Source organism: Symsagittifera roscoffensis, chromosome 5 (assembly GCF_963678635.1).
Source record: "Symsagittifera roscoffensis chromosome 5, txSymRosc1.1, whole genome shotgun sequence".
NCBI lineage: Eukaryota > Metazoa > Xenacoelomorpha > Acoela > Convolutidae > Symsagittifera > Symsagittifera roscoffensis.
The window spans coordinates 44,062,923-44,083,384 of NC_087066.1; the positions used below are offsets into that span (position 1 = coordinate 44,062,923).

The 20,462-nt window shown below is 40.0% G+C and overlaps 2 protein-coding genes across 2 annotated transcripts in view; both read left to right on the forward strand.

The window, feature by feature from the left end:
• Nucleotides 1–20,462, forward strand: part of LOC134846062 (protein angel homolog 2-like) — a 513,790-nt gene that overhangs the window by 183,607 nt on the left and 309,721 nt on the right. The gene's annotated exons all lie outside the window — the stretch shown is intronic.
• Nucleotides 12,956–18,621, forward strand: LOC134845812 (serine/arginine repetitive matrix protein 2-like). The gene is made up of 2 exons (XM_063862891.1): nucleotides 12,956–14,992; nucleotides 15,388–18,621. Exons 1-2 carry the CDS (start codon nucleotides 14,161–14,163, stop codon nucleotides 18,021–18,023), a joined length of 3,468 nt encoding a protein of 1,155 aa, XP_063718961.1. The 5' UTR covers nucleotides 12,956–14,160; the 3' UTR covers nucleotides 18,024–18,621.

Sequence of the window (20,462 nt, forward strand, 5' to 3'; positions counted from 1 at the left end):
ATCCTGGTTCTCATTCATGGCCTGGTCCGTATGGACCTCCACTTCTAACATAGCTTTTCGCTCTCCTGAGGACTTCTGACTCCTAGTTTTAACCATTCTGCCTGAAACCGTCTCCCCTTTGTCGGTCCGGGCTCGTGCTTTTCTTTGCTTTTTAGGTATGAATTTCCTAGAGCTATTACCTCGTTTAGGTATTCTTGACTTGTTAGACTCATTCTCAAAATGTCACTTCTTAATGCCTATACACTCAAATCAATTGCTAGTGACTTTATAGTTTGACTATCAATAATAATGACACAACACAATATATTTCACAAGATTCTATTAAATAGTGACCACGAATTCCTGTATGTTATCAGAGTATAGCTTGTATTAATTTATTCACACTAACCTCCACACCCAAATAGATCTGCCCTATTTGGTCACTATCTGTCGTTACATAAGTCCTAGTGTAGATACTGATTCCATCCACGTTCAGTATCACTTGATACGGCCCATAGACTTCCACGTAGCGTCCATGAAGTTTCTTTATGCGAGGGCCACCCGTTGTTAGTCGTGCTCGCACAGCTCTCGACTCAGTGCGTGGCTCCGCCTGCCTCATATAATCTGCATATGTGTCCAAATGCATCAAAATGAACTCGGATGGTTCACTCAGTTTTCTGATTACCTGGTGTCCAGCCACCGAGATTATCGACTGTATCTTGCTTCCTTGCGGCACCATGCCGAACCTCTGACCGGAGATCACATTAAGTTTCATGCTCAGACAGCTTGGTGCTTTAGTCTCTTCGACCTCCGTTGCTTCGAAGGTATTCAGTTGCTCCTGTAGTTTCTTATTCTCCAGTTCGAGTTTCACTTTTTGTTCGATCTCTTTCGTCACCAGTTCCTGCTGTACTCTATTTAGAGCATCCCTCGCGGCTGCCCTATAATCAATCTTGAAGTCATCGGCCGCAGTCACTGGTTCCGGTTCACATGTCTCTTCAGTTACTGCTTGCATTTTCTTCGTCGCCAGCTCTTGTGGTTTGTCTTTTCTGCGCACCTCCGCTTCAATCAACAGGCGAACCTTGCTGGCTTTCACTCCTGATAAAGCTTTCTCATGCCTTGGATGCTTTCGTCTGCCACTGTATCCCAGAATTGCGGATACTCTGATTTAAAATGACCTTCCAAGTTGCAAAAGAAACACCTCGGGCCGAATTTTGCAATTACTCCTCTCATGAAATCCTCATGGTCAACTTCTGACGCATCTTCGTCCTCGAGGCTAAAGCCTATTGCTTTCATGCCTTGTTTGTAAGTTGGGCATGCTGACACATGATGGTCCGTTGAACTACAATTGGCACAAGAGCGTCTCTTGTCCATGTCATCCCTCGGTTTGTACCAGTTGTTCCCTTGGTTTGCTGGTTCGTTGTTAAAATTGCCATAATTGTTCTTATAGTATCCAGATCTCGAAGGAGGTTTCAACAAAAGATATTCTTTTGACTTGAGCCTCAATTCCTCTGGTTTTGGCGCATTGGTTGATAGCGGTGTGTAATGCGTTGCTAGCCTTGTTCGAAGTTCATCATTCTTCACACCATCGATGAACTTTGAGGCTACTGCCAGGTTCATCCTTCGGTTCGACTCATCCGGTTGGCTGCGTGTTCTCAGCATTTCCAAGTCATCTAGAAACTTGTCTATCGTCTCATCTTCTCGTTGCCTCCGTTTCTCGAAGCTCATCATTGCTTGGTGCCCCTGTACCCCTGATCCAAAACGGTTTAACAAGATTTCGAAGATTTTCTCGGCTGTGTCACTGTTACGCTGATATTGCTTCTTGGCCATGACACAGTTCAGGGCTGTCCCTTCCAAATTACTGGTGAGCGCACTACATTCTTGTCTTTCCGACAAGTCCTCTTCCTCGAAATGCAGTTTCATTACCTCTATCCAGGTATCAATACAGCCATCAGATTCGTCTTTGTAGCATCTTGGTTTCTCCTACCAATTTCTTGTCTATTGCGGTTTATTTCTTCCCGCAGACGTTCTCTTTCAATGTGAACTGCTCTTTCTGGTTCACTCATTCTTATGGACATCTGTTCATTTTGTTCTCCTATACTGCCCACTATGATGTTTTAAGGCTTCTTCTAAAGCTGCCCCATTATAGACGAGTGGCGTCACTAGTGGCGGTGCCACCCTGTCGGTCCCAGGTAGCTTCGTGCTGGTCGAGATTCGGGCTTTGACTCTCTGCCTCGACGTCTTTTCATTATCCACTTCAGGATCCGCCAATTCGTCGCCTAGCCCTTTGTTTCTACTCTCCCCAGTTCGCGTCTCTGAATTTGTCATAATCGCAAAGCCCCTCGACTGGCCTGGTGTGTTTGCGTCTTTGCTTATCGTTCTCACTACACCAAATTTGTCCATGGTTCCAGTCTCTCTTTCGACGTATGCCTCATTCTCCTGGGTCGAACTATTGAGGCTGACTTGAGATCCAAAGTCCACTTGCTCGTCTTCGTCCTCTTCCTCCTCCTGGGATTCACCTTCATTTCCTGTGCCCACTCCCATGGTGAATGGAAAGATGTTTCCGAAGGTGTTCTTCAATCTTTCTGAGAACGATGAGGACGTTGTTTGTTTCTCAGTCCTACCTGCCATCATGGTGTTGTCTGTACGAGATCGTTTAGTTGCCACTATTTCAGTTGAGATGTCGGACAGTTCCGACATCTCTTCTCGGTCCAATGTCCCGGTGGAAGTGGCAAAATCATGGCCTTGTTCTACCGGAGTAGATTCACTCGCCAGCCTTCTGTCTCTCCCCTCCGGTCCATGTACATCCTGGTTCTCATTCATGGCCTGGTCCGTATGGACCTCCACTTCTAACATAGCTTTTCGCTCTCCTGAGGACTTCTGACTCCTAGTTTTAACCATTCTGCCTGAAACCGTCTCCCCTTTGTCGGTCCGGGCTCGTGCTTTTCTTTGCTTTTTAGGTATGAATTTCCTAGAGCTATTACCTCGTTTAGGTATTCTTGACTTGTTAGACTCATTCTCAAAATGTCACTTCTTAATGCCTATACACTCAAATCAATTGCTAGTGACCTTATAGTTTGACTATCAATAATAATGACACAACACAATATATTTCACAAGATTCTATTAAATAGTGACCACGAATTCCTGTATGTTATCAGAGTATAGCTTGTATTAATTCATTCACACTAACCGTTTATCGGTCGTAAGATTTGAGAACTACCACAGTATGATGATATCAGTCAATTTAAAAGATAGTGTACTCACTACCCAATCAAGCACAAATTATGTTGATTTAAAATCAAAAAAATTATGACAGAATATGAATACCTCTATGAAAAACGTATGTGTATTGTACTTTTAGTCGGTCGCAGTACAATAGTCGAACTTGTCTTTTAAAGAAAAAGCCTTCCCTGCTTGTTGCTGCACCAAACAGACAAAGACTTTGAAGGCAGTAATTTTCTCAAGTGGGCGTCTATTGCACCCACCGAGTACTGTGTTACCTATCTGCCTTCGGACTGCCCGAGCCAGACCTACTAAAATCCTCAGGGCAGTCACTTTTCGTAAAAACGTATTGGGTTTCAATCCACACCAATGAATTACGCTCTTTTTAGGTTAGACTTAGTGTCGCGAATATCCGAGTTCGGACCTGTTTTGTTTTGGTCTGGTTTTTATTGAAAGGCAAGTTACCAGTGCAGTCACTGATTCCTAGCCTGTCTGCTAATAATGTAATACCTCTCACTATTATCTTTTCTTCTGTTTACTTAAGTCCTTAAACAAAATAATACCCCTCCGGGTTGACAAAAACAGTACCCCTCCGGATTGGCGAAAAAAGGACCCCTCCGGATTGGCAAAATTGAGACCCCTCCGTATTAAGATACCTCTGGGTTAGCTAATGTAAGCTCTCTCAAATTTTGGGACCCCTCCGGTTTTGTGAAAACAAGACCCCTCCAGATTGGGACCCCTCGGAATTAGGAAGGAAAAAAAAAGACCCCTCCGGATTGGGAGCCCTCTGGTTTTGTAAAAATAGCTTTTCTGAAAGTTCCTTGATTTTCAACCTATACCCCTCCGGATACGTTCTCCGATGCTATTATGCTGTTTGTATCAACTAGGAAGGGTATGTGGTCTTTCCCTAGACCCTTCCGGATTGAAGTTAAGCCTCTTATTTGACAATTCACGCTAACGGTGAAGGGTCTTATCGCTAGCCTAATTTCGGCTCTGTCAAGGTTTTCCGGTGCCTTTAGCCTTCCCTTTTCATCTAGAACAGCGTAAAATTGCCTTATTCAACCGTTTTTTCCCATTGGTAGGGGTGTAAGGGCTTTCCAAAAAAAATTTTTAAACGTGAGGGGTCTACACTCCCGAATTGGTGAATTTGCTAAAAACAATCTCAAAAAATTTTCACGCTTATTTTTTCGAATTATTTTTGTTCTTATTAGTAAGCTCAGCTAATTTCTGATCTAATTTCAATCCACACCAATGAGTTACAAACTCTAGACTTAGTGTCGCGAATATCCAAGTTTGGACCTGTTTTGATTTGGTCTGGTCTTTTTCTTTAAAGGCAAGTTACCAGTGCAGTCACTGGTTCCTAGCCTGTCTCTTAATAACCTAACACCCCTCACTTTTATCTTTTTTTCTGTTTACCTAAGTCCTTCAATAAAATAATACCCCTCCGTGTTGACAAAAAAATTAGTACCGCTCCGGATTGGCAAAAATAGGATCCTTCCGGATTGGCAAAATTGAGACCCCTCCGGATTGGCAAAATTGAGAACCCTCCGGATTAGGACCCCTCTGGATTAGAAAATATAAGACCCCTCTGTATTTGGACCCCTCCGGTTTTGTGAAAACAAGAACCTTCCGGATTGGTACTCCGAATTTGAAAAAAATTTGGACCCCTCCGGATTGGGAGCCCTCTATTTTTGTAAAAGTAGCTTTTCAGAAATTTCCTTGATTTTCAACCTATACCCCTCCGGATACGTTCTCCGATGCTATTATGCTGTTCGAATTAACTAGGAAGGGTTTGTGATCCTTTCCTAGACCCTTCCGGATTGAAGTTAAGCCTCTTATTTGACAATTCACGCTAACGGTGAAGGGTCTTATCGCTCGCCTAACTTCGGCTCGATTAAGGTTTTCTTGTGCCTTTAGCCTTCCCTTTTTGTCTAGAACAGCCTATAGTTACTTTATTCAACCGTTTCTACCCTTTGGTAGGGGTGTAAGGGCTTTCCAAAAAAAAGTTTTATCAAACGTGAGGGGTCTAACCTCCCGAATTGGTGAATTTGCTAAAAATAATCTCAAAAAATTTTCACGCCTTCTTTTACGAATAACTTTTGTCCTTATCGGTAAGCTCAGCTAATTTCTGATCTAATGGTACTAAGATCAACTGGATTTGTCCAGTAGTTCCAAACTTATTAACCAAAACGTCTTTTTTCTAAAGTCAAGAAATTTCTCTCTTATAGGTTCCACCAAACTTTTTCCGCAATTCTGTTCTTTTCGATCTAAAAATTATTGATCCGAGCTTAGAAGGCCTACATTCTTCTATTTCAATGCAAAAAACCCGATCTAAAACGCTTTACTTGAAAAAAATTTGCGAAAAACTATGCTACCTGGACCCCTCCGGATTGATGAATCCACCAAATCAAACACGTTAAATTCGATTTCTCTGCAACCTGGAAGGCTTTTGGGATGCGGGTTCTAGAATCTGTAGATCAACTAGTGGACGTTGTCCGAACAACTATTTTTACTGTCCTAACTCAAAAATTTCAAAAAACTTTCTGAATTTATAGTGTCCCGTTTTCTCAAAAAGCACGAAAATTCGGTTTTTGGTTCCAAAATAGTTCCAACCACTTCCGAACTAAAGCTAACTGGTTCTATCTATTATAGTAGTGCAGTTACGATGTAATACACTAATTTAGCGCTTTTTTCCGTTTCAAAAAATATCGATATCTCAAAAATTGCGATTTGTGAGGGGATCAAAATATCGCTATTTTGAGCCTAAAAACCGGTCTGCTTTCTGTGTTTTTCACTGAAAAACGATATAGGAGTATTAATATAAGCTATATAAGTAATAATATTAGTAATACTATACCCCTCCGGGTTTGTTTAATATCCGAATTAACGTGCTTAACTCGGATATTCGCAGTTCGGTGAAGGGTCACTACAGTGCAGCACTGTCGAGCCCCCCACAGATTACTATCTTAATTTTTGTACCAAAAGGGATACAAAACTTGTTAACGATACCCAACAGTCGATTGTTGTTGTCATTGAGCCCCTTCTTGTTGCTCCTTGTACTGCTTGCCGGATCAGTCTTCTTCCAAGACCCCTCCGGATTGAGCGCAAATCAGCTGACCCTTCCGGATTGAGCGCAATTTATCATTAACGTGCTTAAATGCTCAAATAACCCTACAATACAAGCCTCACAAACGGGCCACAAAATTGATCGTAACAATCTTGACTGATATAAATGGCTGTAACAACAATGTATCTATCAACAACAAACGGGGGGGTCGGATCTCATCTTGTCTGGGGGGATGATTTCTACTGTTTTTTTTTTCACTTTTTTTTTTACTGTTTTTGGTTTTTTCAGTTATTTTTTCTATGTTTTTTTTTGTTTTTCTTTGCTACTATGATACTTTGTGTTTGGTTTTATATATATTTTTAAGTGTTTTTGGTCACGGACCACTCAGGAGATGACGGGACCGCGAATCCCCCCACACTTCCTGGTTCGTGAATTTTCGGTCTTAACTAGGTTAAAAAGCTATTCACGGTAATCCCGAAGGCTTCCGCGTTCCGAACTACCCTTCCGTCCCGGCGGTTTTGGACTATTAAGGGCGTTAATGTGATTATCCGCTCGGCGCGGAGTGCTCGTTAACGGTTCTGCCGGTCATGATGTTAAAAAAGAACAACACCCAGGAGCGCCATAAAAACATCTATGTAACATTCGCCCGGAAGATACATATCGACGAAAAATAAAACTAGGTTCTAAGATGTCTGGCTAACGTCTAAACAGAGCTCTACATGCTTTTCACCGTCTCTACCAAGCCAGTTCTTTTGGTGGTCTTTCTAACATCGGGTCGACAAAAACGTTACTGCTTTCGGCTTCGGTCAAAACACTCAAATTAACTAGATTACATGCAGAAATAGTGAGCTCATGGCTGGGTCTCAGTATCCCCAGACCACGAGGTCACTCCTAAAATCAGGGCTACTACTTTTTATTGAATTATTATTGTTTTATTTCAGTAGATAAAAATCATCATCTCCATCTAAGATGGATCAACACTTTCCCCCAACTCCTAGCTTCTCATCCTATCAAAATGAATTCAGATGTTAATTAAATTCAATTCAGGACATAATAGGGAAGCTAAAAGTTTGTATAAATTGCTAAGAGTTTCAGTCCCGAGACCCCTCCGGATTCTTGAATCCGGGGAAATAAGACTCTCATTCTCCTTCCGGAAGGCTGTCTTCCACCCTTCACCGTTGTTCGCAACGGCCTTGCAACTATTGTAGCGACACAATAGTTGCAACTGGGAGCGGTCTCTGTTACTTCTGTTTTTCTCTGATTCCGATCCTCAGTTTTTTTTGTTGTTATCGTCGTCGCAACTAATGTTGTTGTGTGTATTTCAGTTTCTTTCTCCAAAATGGCCATTTCTGACGTTTCTTAGAATTGTAACGTCATCAATTCGAATTTTTAAAGTTTAGGAATTTCCGAATCCTTCAGCCTTCACGATTGTCCAATCGTTCGAATAACGCTCTTATTCCTTCACAACCGCCAATTCGGAAGGTTCGCTGCTAAAAACTCGAAGTTGCTGCGTCTGCATTTTGGTCCATTCTGGTCGAATGTCACAACTTCAGGCCGAAAATTAAACTTAACAAGCACCTCAAATCATTATTTTTCATCTGTAAAACATTTTTTGCCCAAATCGTAGGCTATTTTACTCCATAATAAGCGTTTTCATGACAATGAATCACTTGGGATTGGCATCCGTTAATAATATCAGCCGGTTTTTGAAATACATAAATTATAAACAAGAAAATTACCTTCAACCGTGTTTTATTTTTCACTTTTCCTAAACATTTGGAGGCTTAAATTTTATGAAAACGCTAATAATTACCAAATAAAGATCATGAAATTGACAAATTCTTCAAAAAAAATTCAAATTAATCATATCTCATGAGTTAGAGAGAAAATTTTCGGCTTGAAGTCCCTAATTTTACGATTCGGCTTGAAGTCCCGTCGGCTTGATATCCGGCACCCAGAGCATGCTAGCAATTAAAAAAGCTTTTGTCAACTCGCAATTTAATTTTCATCAAAAGTGTTCTCTTATTGAGTAGCACTTTTGCTATAACCGCGATCTGTAGCCTTGGAATTTTCCTAGCATCTGTTCTCTGCTTTTTTGTGGCTAGTGTCTGATGTATTAAGCGTCCGTGGCTCAGCTGTTAGTGTGTGAGACTCATAATCTGTAGGTCGCATATCGAATCCGATACGTAGCCGAATTTTTACTAATTCGAGGCCTATTTCTGCTTTTTTATTGCCTTTTGTGTTCTTTGTCGCAGCTTCGCCTGTGTCCAAAATCATTTCAAATGTTGATTGTTCTTTTTCCAACTCGTGTGGTTGAAAGTTCCATTTTTGTGCTGTTCGGTTTAATAACTGACATTTTATCCACTTGGTGGCCTTTTATTCAGTCGTTTGATGACCGAAGTTTTTTGCTTGTTTGTGTGTTGTGAGAAGGGGGCTCGTTTTTTTGTGGTATTTTTTCTGCTCAGATTTTTTTAGTTTTGTTTTTGCTTGATACTTATAAATGCATCAAGCTGTATCGGGCGTGAGGTATCAATACTGCTGGAGACAGCAAAAGCTTCCGGATCGAATCCCACAGGGTCCTGTTTTTTGTCAAATAAGACAAGATAAGGACAAAATAAGACGAAATAAATCAAGCAAACTATCGTTCTTCTGCCTACACTTGCGAAGCGAGTGTATGAGTACGAACCTTCTTTTTTCAACCTAAGTCGCAAATGTTGGTGCGGCACCCCAATAATGGTCGAGCGCGGTTGCAGCTTTTTGATAGCATGTGCTGTGACACTCAAATAGTAAAAAGTTAACTCAGTTGATGCACTTTTAATTCATCAAATGAACCGAAAAAGTAATTTGTTCAAACAACATCAAGAAAATTTCTGACTCAATAAATCTCGCAATTTTTTTGAAATTCATAATTTTTACATTATGTGGCTTTGCAATTTGTTACAAGCAAAGTTAGTGTAACTCCCTTCAGTTTGTTATATTCCAAGTTATTACTTGCAAAATTGAGTCTATTTCTATTTGGTGCCACTTTTTCTGAATCGCATTGGCAAGTTATTAGCATATGTAGCAGCTTTTTCGTGACTAGTGTGTGTCGGTTGTTAAGCTTGCGTGGTTGAGTGGATAGTGCGTAAGACTCAAAGTCTCTTGATTGCAGTAGGTCGCAGGCTCGAATCCTACACGTAGCCGAGTTTTTGCTAATTCGAGGCTTACTTTAACTTTTTTCGTATATCACTTGATAGAGCTGTTTTTTGGTCGTGATCTCACGAGTGTTTGCGAAGCACAGCTTCGCCTTTGTGTTTATTTTGTCGACTTAATTCTCGTAGCCCGACTTTTTTAAAGGATCAGTTTTCCTTCAAATTGCTGTAAAACCATGCTTGACAAAACAAATACGGCCGAGAGTTCCATTCCAGTCGAGGCCTGGTTTTTTGCTAACTGAAAGTTTTTTGCTAGTTTTGATTGTTTTTCTGCCTATATTCGTCTGCTTTGTTCCGCAAAGAGGAGTTTTTTTAACATTCTGCTTTTTGATATCACGAAAGATCTTTTTAAAGGTTCTGAAATTGCATATAGTTTTGTTCTAGATATTTTGGGCTTTAGTTGCAAATTCTTTTAACAAAAAAGCGAGTTTTGAAGTTTTTTATGTATCTCTCATTTGATTTTAATCAGAGTCTTTTTTTTGAATTACAAGTAATGCGAAGCTCAGCTTTGCCGCTGTGTGAATTTTGCGTAAAGTGTCAGAAACTTAGATTTAAAAAATTAAACAAATTTTTAAATCCGCAACTCTGTTATTGGGTGCTGTCAGGGTAGTCTCAGGTGTTACAAATCGTGTCGCCAAATGTGACTTTTTAAATACTTTGTTTCCGAGAAATGACGTTTTTTCCCTTGCGATAAGCAATGTCGCAATCTGCACGACTTTTTCCATATAGAACTTTGATCACAGAATGGACGACATGGTAATCGTTTTAATAACACCAGGGTAAGTGTAGCGTGTAGTAGTTGCAATTTAGGTATGGGCTTGGGGTCCTTGATAAGATTTCTGAGAGTTGTTTCTCCGTGCCGAAATTTTTGGTAGGATTTCGGAGCTGGAAGAAATCGGCTTTAATTTCTTCAGTGTTATTTTTGTTCTCCGTACAAGTAAAAGAGTTGGTCCAACTTCTTGTCGTCTGTTCGATTGGTTGTTTTTCTCGCATCCATTTTAGCGCAGATAAAACAGCTCAATAATTTTTGCACATTTTTTCGCTAATTTTGTTCAAAATTGCAAGACGAATTTAATGTTTCACTCTGTCAACTTGAGTTGCTGTCTGCTACTTTTCTCGACTAATTTTTTGTATGCTTTTTGTTTAAAATAGTTTCAATTTGTTAAAAGTTAACGAATAACTTTTTTTTCGGTGTTAATTTCACAAAAAAATACTTTCTATTAACGTTGTATATAATTTTTTTTCACTTCCAGAAAAAATTGGTACGTTTTTTGACTCATTCCTTTTTTGAAATGGGTCAATAATACGCCTTTTTTTGCGAGCAATTTTAGTTCAATTTTCGTTTTGCTTAAACTTCTTTTGTCTGACCGGAGTTTTTTAGGAATTAACATCGGCGTTGTCGGCTTTAATTCCGTCGGCTTTTTTTCCGACTGGCTTTTTTTCCGACTGGTATTTTTTCTTTTTATGTTTTTGTTGGAAGATTGGTTTTAAAAATTTCTATTTTTTCATTTAGTTATTTTTGTCAGTTTGCACAACAAATTTGGTTTAAATCTTTGATGCTCTTGATTGTTCAATCAGCTGTTTTTATTCATAATTTTTCTCGTGTAATTGAATTTTTGAGTTTTCGCAGTTTTTTTGTTTATTATTTTCACAACGTTTGTAAATAAGTGCTCATCGCTTTTTAGTCCATATTTTTTATTTAAATGAAGCTATTTCAATTGAAAACTAGAACCAAACAAGCTTGAGTTGCTAGCAAGGCAGAAATGATTAAGGTCAAATTTTTTGATAATTTTAATCAAAATTGCTAGATGATTTCATCGTTTTGCTATGTCAAGTTGAGTTGCTGTCTCCTAAGTTTTCGAATGCATTTGTTGAATTTGTCCAATTTTGGGTTGTGTCAACAAAATAAAAAAACTAGTGAAATATATATTTTCTGTGCGCTAACGAAAAAATATACATTTTTTTAAGTCCAGCTAATTTTGATCGGTTTTTGGGCGTTGATCCGTTTCCAAGTGTCGTTCTTTGTAGGTTCAGGAGGTGGGCTTGAAACTTGATTATTCTTTTTAATAATTTTTTTTCGGCTCAACAGGTGGCTGCTCAATCATTTTCGGCCTCGTTTCCTCTTCGTAAGTTTTTTCCAAGTTTTTTCGTTTTCCATGAGACTCTACAATACGAAGACTAAAACATTACTAGTGATGGAACTTTTTTTAGTTTCTCATTTTTTAAATCTCTAGTTACCGTTCCCATCACCTCAACAGTTTTTTTTTCAAACTCACCCCTTCCCCTCGGTTCGTCCATCATGCGCCAATCAATTTCGAACTGGTTTTAAGAAGAAACCAATGAACTTCTTTTTCACTACTCGTTAAACGGAAACCCCTCGTAAATATTCAAAACTGAGATGAAGTCTTTTTTTAAAATATATTAAACCTATTTTAAACCTGAACCATACAAAACAATAAACAATTTTTTTCTGAATTCACACCGTTAAGAGTTATTTGTCTTCCTTCGCCCGAAATTGAACCCTCAGAACAATCCCACTCCAGAAACACCCGCTCAAGCTCTCTCAACTCCATCTGGGTATAGCCGGCTCCTAAACACTCACATTTCGCGACTACAGGTTTCCCTATGCCCAATATGCTCCGTTGCACCGCACACTACTTGCCACTTCTGAATCTGTCCCTAAAATTATCCCCTACTTACCCTTGCAGACCTGTGGTTTCGGCCGGTGGATGCCGCGTAGTTCTCAGACCTGGAGACAGACGAGCATAACCCAACCACGGGCTTAAACAAAAACGAAAATATTGCCTCCTAATGTGACTGCTGAAATCCTTTCAGTTTCCGAGATTCAGATATGATCTTCGTTCTAATTTTTGAGCAAGTTTACTGAATTTTCGAAATTGAAGTTTTTTTGTTATTTCAAAAACTTTTCATGAATTAATCCCGCTGGATAAAACATTTGATGGCAGCAAATGAACATGAATGTCATTCATGAAATAAGAGATTTTGCAAATGAAATCAGCGTAAAAGTTTTTTTTAATACGGAAAGTGTACTTCTATGCTGTCGGCTATTTTAGGGTGTTAATTATCATTCTGATTACGCTTTCGATTAGCAAGCCTTATCAAATCGGCGTTTACTTTTTTTCGGGGACAATTGTTTTTTTTCTGGTTCTACGGTCAATTATTTAAGTTTTGTCGGCTCTTTTACTTAATGTGCACTGACTTGATAGGTATGCGTCGACTGTGGTCGCGATTAGAAAGCGTTATCTGATCGGAATATACTTTATTTTGCAAACAACTTGTCCAATAAAATCACTGAATCAGTCTTTCAAATGAGCAAAAGGAGTTTCACATGCGTGCAAATCTTTCGAGGGGGTAATCTAATTTGAGAGCATTTTTGCATGTCTTTTTTTTAATTAAGACGAAAACATGAAAATTTTGGCATATTTTTTTTCGACTTAGCGGCTTTCGTTTCAATTTCTGTCATGTTTTGTAGGTGTTGAAATGCCTCTGTGAAAAAACTTCAAATTTTCTGTGACATCATCTGGGGCTCAGCTAGCGTCTGCTCAAGTTTTTTCAATTTAGTTGCTACTCGGTAAATTATTTTGAATGCTAGTTCAACGGCGGTATTTTCTATTGGCCCCCGGCCCAGCTCCGACCATTCAACCTTGGGCCATTTCCGCGGAGGAGAGAGATCCATTTTGCCGCAGCGTGTCCGCGAAGTGCAAGAAGAACCTGTGATAATAGCATTTTTTGCCTAGTCACTAATGCTAATCTTCGCTTGGCTTTATTATGTATTCTCTTGAAGTTAAAGTTAAACTAGCGTATTATGAATATGTGCGGTGTTTGCAAAGCCAAAATGTTTATAAGGCCAGAAAAGCTCGTAGTAATGAACGTAGTGAAGACTCTTATATAGGTCTTGGTGATTTTTTAAAACTCCTGCATCAATTTGTATAATCGCGTATTCAAACCATGGAACGCATGTACATATCTGATTTGAAAAGTAGCAATTGTTTTGAATCCGACTTTGCTTGTGTGTCATTGGAAGAATTCATGAGATTCCCTTGAACGGGAACGGAAAGATTTTAATGATGTACTCTAATGGTATAAATATTCCTCTCGGTTCCGAAGTACTTAAATAGTTCAATTTTCCAACAAGAACAGTTGACATTCGATTGAAAATTGTAGGGTTTGATCTAACCAATTCAGACTGAGGTTTTTTGGGCAAAACATTTACTATCCCGAATAGCATCTCTCTCATTTTTGTGCTTCAGTTTTAAATTAATTGCATTTGCTATTAAATTTGGTATCAGTTAATGCATTTCTGCGAAGTCAGAATAAATAGACCTCAGTTGAGTCAAGATACTTCAATCAGTAAAATTAAATGCCACGCCGAAGTCTTAATCTATCACGTTTGCATTCAGTAAATTACATTTGTTTGCAAATGCGTGATGCTGTGTGTTGTTCTACAATACAAATGGTAAACTCACACTTAATTTCTTTACTTGATGGTCACACTTAATTTCTTTACTTATTAAAGCGTTTGAAAGAAGAGATTCGTAGTATTGTGCAAGTTTAAAGTAAATCAGTACGTTTTTATCCCGGGCTTTTTGAAATGTTTGCGTGAATGTTATAGATGGAAATTTATGTCAACGCCAAAATAGTATATGTGAGATGGCCGCGTGAACAGTTCGTGATATCTGAATGAGTTCACAGAGAAGACCTGAGAGAATGAAGAGTTCGGCCACCGATTGCGAAGATGGAGAGGAGGACGGACCCGTCTACCAGTTCAGACGCATAGGCTCAGGAGCCACCTGCAAAGGGGTCAAGGACGATTTCAAGGTCGTTACATCCACCACCAAAATCGGGCGACAGCTAGACGAAGTTGATTTTTATCTGAATTCGACTGTGAATAAACGCCTGATATCTCGACAACATGCACAGTTGGAAAGAATTCACGACGGAAAACAGTGGAGATTTATTCTCATCGACACAAGTCTAAACGGAACTTATGTGAATGACGTTAAGGTATCCGGTCAAACTGAACTTAAAGTTGGAGATACCGTTACATTCGGTCACACAAATGGAATCAACGTCAGGGATGGAATGGTTGCTTGGCAACCCAATTCAGAATTCAGATTTGTATTCGAGTGCGTCTACTCGCAAAGTCGTGGTTACGCCAAGAAAGCGGCGTCTCAGAATTCTAGTGTTTCATCTTCGGAGCAAGCTTCCGTTTTCCAGCAGCAAAGTGAGCACGCTGCTTTGGTCAAGTCTGAAAATGCGAGTGCTCATGTGAAGCAAGAGAACTTATTGAATAGTCAGCAACCAGCGTTACCTGTGAGGCATTCGGCGATGGATTCTATCAAGCAGGCGTTTTCTGAGGCAGCGGTTGACGGCGTCGCCGCTCTGGCTCCTACTGGCGCCACCACTCTGGAAGACCTGGCCAAGGGAAACGTGCCATCGTCTGCCGCTACCACTGCCCATTGGCTGTCAGAGAAGTACAATCAGAAGCCACTGAACAGCCAAGCTGCAAAAGGTAGAAACAATAATAATAATCATCAGTTTTCAATTCGAGAAACTAGGATTTTTTTAGATTGCGTTTTAAAGAAGATCTTTTTTGGACGTTGAGGTTATTCTAGTTAATACAGCGATATAGTGATATAAAATATTCTTTTATTGCGCTCTATTCGCAATATAGGTTTTTGTAGCACCAAAGTTTGATTTCTCAAAATTTTCAGGATTCATTAACTGCTGAGCGGTTTTCTCCTATGAACTAATTTGATTGAAAATTTGGCCTAAATTTAGCCATTCATCTGAAATGTTCGGAGTTGCTGAATCCAGCAGCGATTGGAAAAAAATTGAGTTAGAAATATTTGCGTATTTTGTTCAAAAATTCTAAAAAACTTTTCTCGACAAACTTCATGTTTTCAGAGCACCATTCATCCACTCGGGCTTCGACAGCCGCACAGCAGAACAGTTCCTTAACAGAATTACCTCTCAGCTCACCCAGTCAGAAGTCTCCCTCCAGAATCCACCACTCATCACGCACTCCCGTTAGAAACTCGAGTAGTCGAGCAGCAGCCAGCGATGTCTATGATTTCGTAGAAACGGATGAACAAAAACGAGAACTGAAGGTCAAAAAATCGCCCATGGCGTCAACAATGGCAGCGTCAGCGGCAAACCCGGTGTTCAATACTTTTCATTTGCAACAACAACTGGCAATGCAAAATCAACAACAGCAGCATCAACACCTAAATGTCCCTCACTCTCAAGGTGCAATATCTGATCCCAACTACGCCGGTTCCCAAACTCATGCGCAGATGAGTCTAGGCAGCCAGCAGAATCAACTGCCGACCTATGTATCCAAGCCAGTGCCCCCAATGACGAATGCAGCTGCAGTCCAACAGTCACAGGATATTAAAGCCACAGGGATACCTTCATCGCACAATGTAAACCAAAACGCACTTGCGGCGAAATACAGCGAACAGTTGCAAAGCAATCTGATGTCGTCCCACAAAACACAGTCCCTTATCAACCCCCAGATCCCTTCAATTGGTCCTAATCAAGCCACGGTTGCTCCTGTGCAAAGCTCATTGGAGCAGCCCAACGTCAAAGGAGGGATTATACCGCACCTGCCACAGCAAATCCACAGTTCAAAACAGCTCACGAGTTTCCACCCATCTTCACAAATTATTCCCAACACCCCCAATATTAGCACAGTCTCTAGCGGAGCAGCTGAGCCAGTCTATATTCAAAAGCCAATGCCGAGCTCACTAAATCAATTCAACCACAATTTCAATTCACCTTCTAATCAACAACTGCCACCGCCCAATTCACACGTGACACACGCGTCCAAGACGCCCATTGCTTCAGTAGTTCCCCAACAACAAGTTGCCCAGCAGCCGACCACAAAGCAAGCCACTCCAAGTGGGTCCTCCTCAGTTTTACCGAATACGGTCAAAGTGGAACCCTTCTCAAAAGCTGAGCAGGACAAAAGACTCAACAAACCCACCCAAAAAGTAAGCCCAGTATCCGTTGACAAATCAAGGGCAAGAAAGGACAAAGACAGGGAAATGTTGTCTTCCTGGATAAACACAAGCACAGCTAACACTGGTCCGGGTAGGAAAACACTCACTTCTCTCAATTCAGATCTGGGCTACTTATCTCGTCTGAATGTAGACGATGCAATCCAATCAAGTGAAGATCCCTCGCCTACGGGACAGAAAGCGTTCTCACCTGTCAAAATAAAACCTGAAAAGAAATCGGAACACGTGCACAAAGCAGAGAGTCCGTACAATTCCTCCACGAATAAGACAGAAAATACTATGGAGGAAATAAGGGCGTTATTTTCATCGGTCAAGAGACCATCAGCCGCTGTGAGCAAAGATATGAGTAACCAGGCGATGGCGAACCGCGAACCGATCAAAATTGAAAGGAAAGATAAGGCTTCAAAGCAGCAACATATTCCGACATCTGTCAAACAGCAACCACAGTCGGACAATTCAGACGAGGATGGGGATAACACAGACGACGATGATGACGAGGAAGAAGACTCGTCGAGCTCAGAAGGAGAGGATTCGGACGAAAACGGAAGCAGCTCCTCATCAGACGAACACACGGAACAGGCATCAGCCCATCACAGTGCTTCGGCTAAGAAACAAGCGGCAAACAGCACCCCCGCTTCGTCTAATGTGCTCGGCAGAAATAAAGTGACGTCGTCTCAGAAAAAGCCTAAGCATGTTCTAAATCCACCTCCTCCCCAGGTTTCAAAATCCCAACATCAGTCGCAAAGTAGAAACTCGAATTCACAAAAAGTATCCCCTTCAGTCAGTCTGAAAGCTCAACAGAGCAGCAAAGTTGTGAAGAAAAAGGTCAAGGCAACTTCAGGTAAAAAAGCGAAAAGCGCAGCAGGAAAAGTGAACCTTGCAACTTCAAAGAAACCAAGCACGCATAATTCTAAAAATGCTAAGCAAAATATCAAGGAAGATATTAGCAGCAGGAAGCGAAAACAGTCCAGCTCTACTTCTAGTTCCAGTGGCTCCGACAACGACCAAAGCGACAGCGACGAAGAGTCAGCTGAAGAACCGGAGGTGCATGATCAAAGAAAGAGGTCTGCACTGGCTTCGAGTAACAGCTCAGGTGGGCCTTCAAAGAAGAAAGGAGCCTCCGAAAATTCTAGCAGTCGCAGCCGGAGCAAAAAGAAGACGCCACATGTATCGTTCAAAGAGCGAAACAGAGCTGCAGCTATTGCTGCTTCTGCCGCAGTGCAAAGCAGTGGGGGAGCAAACAGCAAAAAGAACAACAGCAACAGTTCAAAGAAAGGTCCGAAGAGCTCAGCAGAAAAGAGCGCCAGTGGAGGCGGAGGACCTGGTTCGAAGTCGGGTAAAAAGGTCATGTACTACCAGGAGGAAATGTGCGATTCGCCAGACTGTCTCAAACCCAGTGGGTCCACAATTGACTGGGTCCAATGCGACGATTGTGATCTCTGGTTCCACACAGTCTGTGTCGGTTGTAATTTGGAAGTCGTGCAGAAAGTCAACGCATCGTTCCACTGTGGGTGTGTCTGATCGAGCAGATGAATGGGCGAAAAAATCCCATTCAGAGAAACTTTTGAAACTGAAAGATTTGTTTAGATTGTACAAGGACTTAATTCAATTCAAATCTTCTGCAAGACATCGTAGAATATGTTACGCATTGCTTGTAAGCTATTTCGTGACTATTAATTGTTTTACTATTAGTTTCTGCGTTTTTATCCTGTTCAGTTTCCATTATTTGTGAGCTTTCTATGAATCGAAGTGTGCAAATATATTTGAATTGAGTATCTTCGTTTTTGATATAATTTGATTATAGTCTATTATTTAATATGAAGCGGCACACGTCAATTTTTTAAGATCTAACTTGTTTTTATTTTTCTCTTCTTTGGGTTTATGATTGAAAAGTATTTCAGTCCCCTAGTCCAGCCGGAAGGGGATGAGAGCGCCGTTTCACTGATCCTCTTTGCTACTATAAATTATAATGTACAGCTCAATTGCGTAGTCATACAATTCTTCAAGCTTGGCAATCCTAAAATCATCTTTCTTCCAATTAATCATGGCAAATTTTACTTAAAAGAGATTGCAAGCTTCAATTTTTCAATATCAGCTAAATTTAGATTTCGTTTCACTATTTTCTTTTCAAGAGTGCGAAAGGGAAGTGAGTTTGTCTTCCGGATTTGATACCATAGAAGCTGCGCTAATTTAGCTTCGCAAAACCTCTCAGCAAAAACACTGATTGGATTGATTAGATGGAACAGAAAATTTCAATCCAATGAGCAAAGTCAGATGTCACGGGTCCACTTTTTGTAAAATGAAACAGTTTTATAGTAGTGTTGTGGATGTTTTCTGTCCGAAGGCGAGAAACAGCACGGCGGATTTTCTAGTACAGCTAAAAATACAAGAAAAGCTTTAAAGGAGCGGGATTGCGAGTTTTATATATTTTTTCATGCTACCAGTGTGAGTGTGCAATAAAGTACTTTTGATTTATCCATATCCAATTAATGTCGCAACAGCAAGACATACAATAATATAATTGGACTTGAGAGCAATTCTCATACTTGACCATAAGCACTCAGCTGAATCGATTTCAGGAGGCTAATTTAATTGGTAAATACAATTCAACCATTTCTGAAAAACTGTTAGAGTAAGAACTAGGGAGCATCAGTCATGAAGTTTTTTACACTTGCGAGATTAAGTGCCTTGTAACAGTGAAAAAGATTTTTCCCCGTGCACAATTTTTCTTAAAACGCAATGAACTTGCTTTATTATGGAACCTTATGACGCTTGCGAGAAGCAAGCGTTATCAAACTGGAATCTAGAATTTTTTCTAGTCAACTAGTTTAACTAGTTTAGTTGAATCTTTTGACATACTCAATGCTCTTCACCTTTTGACATACTCAATGCTCTATTTCATGAAAATTCAAATTTAAATACTGGCTGAGTACTAGTTACTACAGGGTAGTTTCAGGGGGACTTGAAACTAAAGTTTGTTATGTAGTGAAATTTTTTCGGCCCAATTGGTGCCTGCACAAATATTGTCGACCTTGTTCCGCTTCGTAAGTTTTGCCCAGTTGCTAATTTGAATTTCAAATTTCTTGCTTGGCATGTTTGTCTAGAATTCATGTTTGATAAAAACAGGTATTATGAAAGTGCAAGGATTTTTCTAATTTTTTAGTGGCTTCGGAAAATATTAATATTTTTTGTAAGAACTTGAAGAACCTGTATTGAATTTTAAAAAAAGGTATACATAGAAAGAAAGCTTATATTCTTGTGTGCCTATATACTGCCCTGGTCTCTTTTTGCTCTCCCCTTTTGTCTATACCTTTCGAAAACGTCTGTGGGGGGACATTTGACCAATATTTTTTTTTCGTTTCTCAAAAACTAACCTACCAAATCTGATATTTAGGTTTCAATGAATAGAACGGAGTTGCAAACAAGCGGTAAGTTTTTTTCACACAAAATTATGGCCCTCGGAATAGTCAAGTTTTTTATTTTTTTTCTACCGTTTTTTTCTCGAAAACTAACCTCCTAAAACTGAGGTTGTCGGTTCAATGGATATAACGGGTGGTGGGAAGCTCACCTGCATTAGCGGTGCCACTGAAATTTTGTACACAAAAAGTTATCGTCCGCGGAAAATTTAATTTTTTTTTGATTTTTTTGAGCGTTTTTTTTTAAATTGGTTGAATTGATCCAAAAAATACCTTTTTTTATCTGAGATTTTAGGTTCATTCCAAAGAACGGGTTATGGGCAAATTTTTTTGCATATGCAACTACGCGCAAGTGTTTTACGCAAAAAACTAAGACGCTGGGAAAAGTCGAAAGTTTAATTAAATGACAGTTTTTTGAAATTTTTTGACTTTTCTCGAAAACTACTCGGCAAAACCTATATTTTTGGGTTCAATCGAAATAACAGAGGAGGTGAATTTTTTCTACCTCAACGGTTAAGCCCCACTTTTTTAAAACAAAAATTTA